Below are 6,958 nucleotides of genomic sequence, written 5' to 3'. Positions count from 1 at the left end.
CAATTAATGCAGAATTATGCAAAGCAAAATAATTAATAATTCTTTCATGAAAACATGGGGACTTCAGTGTATAACGCTACTTACAATTAACATATCAGTGGGAAAACAGACCCTGTTTTCAGCTAGTGCATTGTAAATAAAGATGCTCATACTTTCAACAGCTTTTAAAGATTATATTTAAGGTGAATTGGCTCCAAATTAATTGGAAGCTACAAAACTCTAAATGCTTAATTTATTCTTGCTGTAAATGTTAATCTCGAACATAGTGTTAACACATCAGGTGACTGTTTGAAAAGATTCAGGAACAATGTAAACTTCAAATTTAAGAAACTAAGTACAAAGATTTAATATTTGTCTTCTGTGAATTTTATGGGAGTAAGACTTGGAAAGAGATCTGAGAGTCCAGTCTTACACCTCCAAGAAAAAATGTCATACAGCCTGTTCCTGAATAAAGGGTTTAAGCTTAAATATTCAGTAGCAGAATGTTAAATAAAAGAATAGATTTTTTTTAGTTATTAATACCGGCAGTCTTAGTTTGATTTCTTGAATGTATTTACTTTCATATGAAAGTCAGAATAGCCACAAGGAACCAAGAGGCATTAGACTGTTCTTGAAGTTGCATTGCCTCAATAAGCTTTGCAAAAGGCACTGCTAATAACAGCAGAGAAACAAATCTTCAGTAGTCAACCTTTAGAGGGCATTTTAGTGTCTACCAGTGTGTAATGATTTTTATGGATTCTTATGGTGTTCTTCACAGGCAGCTCCCTGGTGATAAGGTGTGTCCAAGGCTCTCCATGTTAGGGGAACTTTTTAGTGTATTTGCTTGTGAGCATAAAAGCACATGCACACATTTATACCTATATATGCAACAGATATATATATTATGGTCAGGAAAAAGGTGTAATAATAAGCACCTTTAAATTTCCATGCTTGCAGTGTAGGAGACAGGCTTGTAATATCTGTCAGAGAAGTAACTTGGAAAGACTGTTATGGTTTTTCATCACCTGTAACGATTCTCTCATGTGGGTCATCATTTTATCTGTGTAAAACTTTTCCTATTTTATCAAGAGCTATCACACATACAGGGTTTTCTTTTCTATTCAAGAAGTTTTCCACCTTTATGTGATTTTTTTAACTGAAAACTAAGCATATCAAATTTTTCCTCTGCATAGTAGTTACCCAGGCAGTTGTGATTGAGCAGAGTACAGAGTATAAATGTCAGGATAAATTGCCATTTTCCATTAAGGATTGGTGAACAACTAAATCCTCACTCAGGGAAATACATCTCTCTGGATGTAAACCTTTTGGCTCCAGTCCATTTCTGTAGTCTGCCCTGCACTTACTGAGAAAAGCCATTGATGACTATGGGAGTTCTGTCTAAAGACATAGAGGGATCTTGACACATCTTTGTGACCTTGCAAAGATGAGCAAAGATTGTTTGGTTTGCGCTGGTAGCTCATGTCTTCAAAACTTTTTCTTGCTACATAGCAAAACCACTTTGATCTGCAATTAAACATTTTCATATATAACCTGGAAAATGTATGCATTATTGACAAAACTAGAAAGAACTGAGTACAGAAAGCAGAAAAGGAAAGCAACATTTCATTTTATTTTTACATTTATTCAATGGAGTTCAGAAACAAGTATAACTCTTATTTTACAAAGTTGAGCATTAAATATTAAAAAAGGTCTTACTGGCCTTTGATAAGTAGTGTCATATGGGACATGCATGCTGATACAAAGCCAGTTTTGGATGACAGACATTTAAAAGGAGAAAAGTGAGTTAACAAAATTTTCAGACACACTTGAAAAGGTGGCAAGTCCTTTTATACCCCTTGATCCAAATGTAGCTTCTCCTTTTTTCCACAATTTCCCTTCCCATATCCACTTTCTAACTTTAAATTAATATTACAAAACAAAATATTTAGAAATACAAATAATATACCCAATAAAGTACATTAATTATGATGAATGATAACGGGAAAGAGAATCTGGCGTAGTTGTCTATGTGGTAAGGATTTTTAACATGGAAGCAATCAAAGATACAGAAAAGTCTTTTCAATACCGACATTGCTGAGCTGCACACCCTGTGTTGACTTCTCTCCCTTTTTCTGTCAGTGCTGGTTTGTTTGCTTTTGTTTGAATCGGTCTGGTTCGTATTGTCAGGGGCACTGCAGCTGTTTGTCACTGCTGCCAGGGCTCCGTTCTTCTCTTCCTCCTCCTCATCATCATCAATAATCTGATAGGGAACAAAACAGCAGGTACTGAAGTACATGTTTCATCACCTGTTTACTTTAGAGTTGCAGGAAATGGGATTTTTCTCATGACTCCTCCTCTGTCTCACTCCTCGACTTCAAGGACAAGCACCAGGCAGCTCCTTTCAGCTCTCAACACCTCCATTTAAGGGGAAAACATTGACTTAAGCAATGCTGTACAGCAAAAACTTGTGAAGAACTGTCAGGCAAATCTGGATTTGTTCAAATATGGACAAGGAACTTCACTTAAGATCACAGCAAATCCCTGAAATGCACGACAGTAAACTGTCTTCTGCTCAGGGCAAATACTGGCAAAGGTTAGTGCCCAGAAAGTGTGAAGGCAAAGCCCCAGCCTGGAGGTGGAGAAGGTGAGGGAGCTGCCAGACCAGCCAGTTGAGCTGGTTGCACCCCAAATCAAGCACCCCAGGATACAAGACACTCCCCTTGTGTGCAACTGGCTGCTTCATTTTGGTGCTTTGTGACAAAAATAAAGTTACTTTAAAAATAAAGAGGGACAAGCCCCACCCACAGCTCATTTAATACTAAATAGCTTGTGATACTTTCTGTCAAATCCTGAAACCCCTGCTTTAATTTCAAAGTTATGCTAGAGTTAAGAATATTTTAATGTGCTTCACTGCATCAAGACAGGTCTTTGGAGAATGTTGTATAAGCCTTCTGGTGGGTTTTGTTTCTTTGATTAGAAATGGCTCAGAGCCATAAAGTCCATGTATGAAATTTCCACCCTTTGAAGTCAGTGGCTTTTCTGCTACTGACTCAGAGGACACAGGATTAGACATCAGCTGCAGCTTCAGCTCTAAAACTTCCTTGGATTTTCTGGGGTATTTAGCTTGGCTTGGGATATTGCAGAGACACCAGCAGAAACAAGCTACAAAGCCTGGCTCCAATTTTGTATCTAAACTGAACCTTATTATGGGTGATTTTAATTCAGGTAGGCACACATATAATTTTAATTTTCTCCTGATACTTTTATTACCTCCCAAATCAGTAGGTGGCATAAATGTAAGACAAGTCTAAAAAAATTATTTGTGGAGTTTAGAATGCAGAATCTATTTCTTCTGACCAACTTGGCTTTTTTTCCATCTGCATCATGAGAAGAAACAGTTTACACAAGGACAAACTTTCAAAAGGTTAAGATGTACATCCCCATGTGCAGCCAGACAAAAAGCTCATTTAGGTATATCCCAGCTATTAAAGTCAAAGAAAGCTCATTAAGCCACCTAAGTGGTCTCCATGCTGGTACAGAATTGCTCTTCAGCCCAGGATGCATGTGTACAGTGTGAGACTTGAGTCTTCTTCATCTAAAATTATTGACACCCTTGAAATTTAAAGTGGAGTCTGGACAATATCCTCAAACTGCTGTAAATCAGTGAAGCCAAACAAATAGCAGTAGAAAAAGGATTATTACAGCTTTCCACTTTCAATTAAAAAAAAAATCCGGCATATTTTATTTGAGAGATAAATGTAGCTCAACACAACGTATCATCCTAAAAATACACAATATCATCCCAAAAAACCTTGGTCATCTTCCTCCTGGCCTCCCACACCTCTGTGTGAAAGGCTGGGATAAAAATCTGCCTATAAAGCATTAAGAGGATCAATCCATAAAACTCCAGTCTGAACCTTAAATAATCCCCAGGGTAGTACTAAAATTCAAACCTCGAGTTTTTACTTAAGGCCTGACTCTGTTATAAATATCTCTCTCTTCTGCTTCAAAAAGTTCAGGCAGCTGAGGGGAGTGCTGGGGATGGCAGAGGAGCCTTTGTCAGCAGTGCCTGGTGCTTGAAATGAGGCACCAGAGCAACAGCCTAATGAATGCACTCAGCACTTCAAAAGTTAATAAAATAAAGGAACCTGACAGAAGAGTCCTGACTTTTTTCCGCTGCTTTCATTTTTCATTACAGCATCTGTACTTCAAAACCGTCAGGATTTGGGGCACTGCTCACTTTAAGAGTTTGTTTTTCTCTCAGGTAGGGCTGGCTGCAAGTTGTTCAGAATTAGTTTTATTTCAGAACATGAAAGGACATTGTGTACGTGCCACTTTTTCTTTCTCACAACTGCATGTGAACAATTCCCAGGAGGCTGATGTGTTATTAGGCTGTTCTTGACTCCTTTCAGCTCCCCAAGGGGCAGTTCTTACTTAAGCAGAAAATACCATAAGCAGTGCATATGCACAGGATTCTATTTGCAGTGCAACAAGGCAGGGCTCTAAACAGAATGGGGGTTTGCAGGAAAAGTGCTGTATCACATAGCTTGGAAAGGAGAGAGCTAGTCCAGAAGAGAACCATACCTGCTAATTGGTGAAAAACTGCATTCTTACAGAGTGGGATTATCAAGGGTCTTTTCCAGATTGTTATGGAGAACTGAGCATGGTGAAAGACTGAGCTGATTTACATTATATCAAAAAAAGAAATTGTGTTGTGAGTGTTCAGCCGTGGTTCCAGTTTTAAATGTCATACTAGTTTTTTTTCTGGATGCCAGCTGTCAAGGAGGAAATGGCTGGCACTAAGGAGGGCTCTGTTTAGATATCAAATTGGTACCATCCAGGAAAGATGCTGTAAATCACCAGAAAGCACTGTCTGTGACACCTGCAACTGTGGCTGCTGTTTACACCAAGTCTTTGCTGACATCCAAGAGCCAACAGAATTGAGGAAAGCTGTCACTTTCACTGGATAATAAAGCTGCTCAAGTTTAAAAATACTTCAACCCAAAGTGTCACACACCTGGAGCTTATATAGTGTTCATAAAGACTGCATGAAGCTTGCACAGAAACACCACAGAGGCTGAACATCACATTTATAAAATTATTTTCAGTTTTCAAGCTGTTCTCCATTCTGCCTTAAAGGTGGAGCTTTAGGTAAAAGCCAGAGGAAACACAAGAACTATATCTGTGCTTTATAAGAGGGCACAATTAACGCCTTTGTACAAAAGAGAAGAAACTCAGGAGAGGCATCCTCCCTTTCAAACAGCCTGTTGTCTGGAGCTGATGTGAACGGCACATTCTGCCTGACCTTCCTTGCAGCAGGTGCCTCCCCTGCTTTTGCCATTAGCTTTGAAGGTTCTCTGTGGGTCCTGGTTCACATGATGTGAAACATTGCAAGAGCATGGATAGGATGAGCTCTTTCACCAGTTTATTTTCTAAACTGGAGATCTCAGGGGCTTCAGAAGGGTTTGATATGCCAGGGCCCAACTTCTTCAAAGAGCAAAGTGGGAAAAAAGTGACTACAACTAATTCCTGTACAAGAGAGAGGGTGACATTTCCATCTCACCTCCTACATTTATTTACATAATTCTGAGTGCAAATTTTCTATCAGCTCACATAGGGGAATAACAAAGTGGGATGTGAGATTTCCAATTAACCTGTGTCCACAAGAGAATACGATAATGAGGACAACACATTTACAGTGACAATACTCACACATAAATTGCTAAGTACCTGCTAGACAGTGACATGAGATTTTAGTCGGTATTTTTGCCCTTGTGATGTGTTTGTTTTTACAATAAGAAAGGAGAAATACAAGTCAGGTGTGCTCTCCATGACACCCTGCTGAGTAAACAGTGCTTGCCCTTGGCTACAGTAGGAAAAGGACATGACAAGCATTTTCCTTATGCTACAGAGTCACAGGCTGATCTAGGACTAAACAACTGTTCCTTGTCTTATATCCCTATCCTTGTGTGGGCAAGAAGTGCATTTGGCTTGCTTGCTCACTCCTGATGCCCAGGAGAAGGCAGGAGACATGCCTGAAGTGAAAGACTATTTCTTTTGGTCATTTATCACAAAACATTCTTATTTTACTGCTGTACTTCCACGTACTTCCATGCACATTTTTGAAGTCTGTAAGTTCCCATGCCCACCCTATCTGCAGGCATGAGTACCTGCTCCAGATGAAAGGGAATCTGGCAGAGGCAGATGAAGGCAAGGGCAGTATAAGTGCCCTTCACACATCCAAAGATGCTTAATCATACAAGCACTGAAACACTTTACCTTCTCACCCAAACCTCCACGCAGCCTTTTTTCCCCCTACACTATAAGCAAAATGACAAGCACTTACTTCACAAGATGGATATGCTCACAGGGAATTGTCACTGATGTTACCTAGCCAACAAAAATTACTAACACGCTTTCCACTCAAATCCTCATTTAAATGAGTGTTTGCCCATTTGCAGACAATCCCCTCATAGACCCAACAACAGCTTTTAACATATTCTAGTGCATTTACAGGACCTATCTTTCATCCAAACAACCAAAATCTCATATTAATTGATGAACTATTTAGACATAACCCCCACACACAGATATTGCCTGATCTTCAAAAGGTTTTGAAGCTCCTCCACTTGAGCTCAATATCCTGTTTCTTGAGTATATTGAGGAGCTTTGCTTAGGCAGTTGTGATGCTCTGTTCTAATTTGGCTCAAACAGTTAACAATCTTTCTTCTGGAAGTTTATCCCTGCAGCACTCAACCAAACTTCTTTCTGCCTTTTTTTTCCTTCCTGTTATTCTCATTTTCCATGTTTTACTTTTTTCTATTAATCCAGAAATTTCATAAGCTGCTTAAATTTTCTTTTTTATCATGCATATTAGCTTTAGTTTCATATTAAAAGCTGCAAGACAATAATCTTTCAGCTTCCTTATGATTTCTTTTTCCTTGCTTATGAAAATACTGCTATACACTGGAGATGGAAG

General features: G+C 39.0%; 1 protein-coding gene across 2 annotated transcripts in view; it reads right to left on the bottom strand.

Moving 5' to 3' along the window:
* Nucleotides 1–1,584: 1,584 nt before the first annotated feature.
* The window catches only part of LOC134554725 (gamma-aminobutyric acid receptor subunit pi-like), a 46,031-nt gene continuing 40,657 nt past the window's right edge, over nucleotides 1,585–6,958 (bottom strand). For both annotated transcript variants that reach the window (XM_063405555.1, XM_063405557.1), the window contains one exon: nucleotides 1,585–2,239. In XM_063405555.1, the coding sequence (XP_063261625.1) occupies nucleotides 1,925–2,239 (315 nt within the window). In that variant the 3' untranslated portion in view covers nucleotides 1,585–1,924. The remainder of the gene's footprint in view (nucleotides 2,240–6,958) is intronic.

Source organism: Prinia subflava, chromosome 9 (genome assembly GCF_021018805.1).
Source record: "Prinia subflava isolate CZ2003 ecotype Zambia chromosome 9, Cam_Psub_1.2, whole genome shotgun sequence".
NCBI classification, from domain to species: Eukaryota; Metazoa; Chordata; class Aves; order Passeriformes; family Cisticolidae; genus Prinia; species Prinia subflava.
Note: the sequence above shows the minus strand (reverse complement) of the source record. Positions and strands in the feature narration are given on the sequence as shown.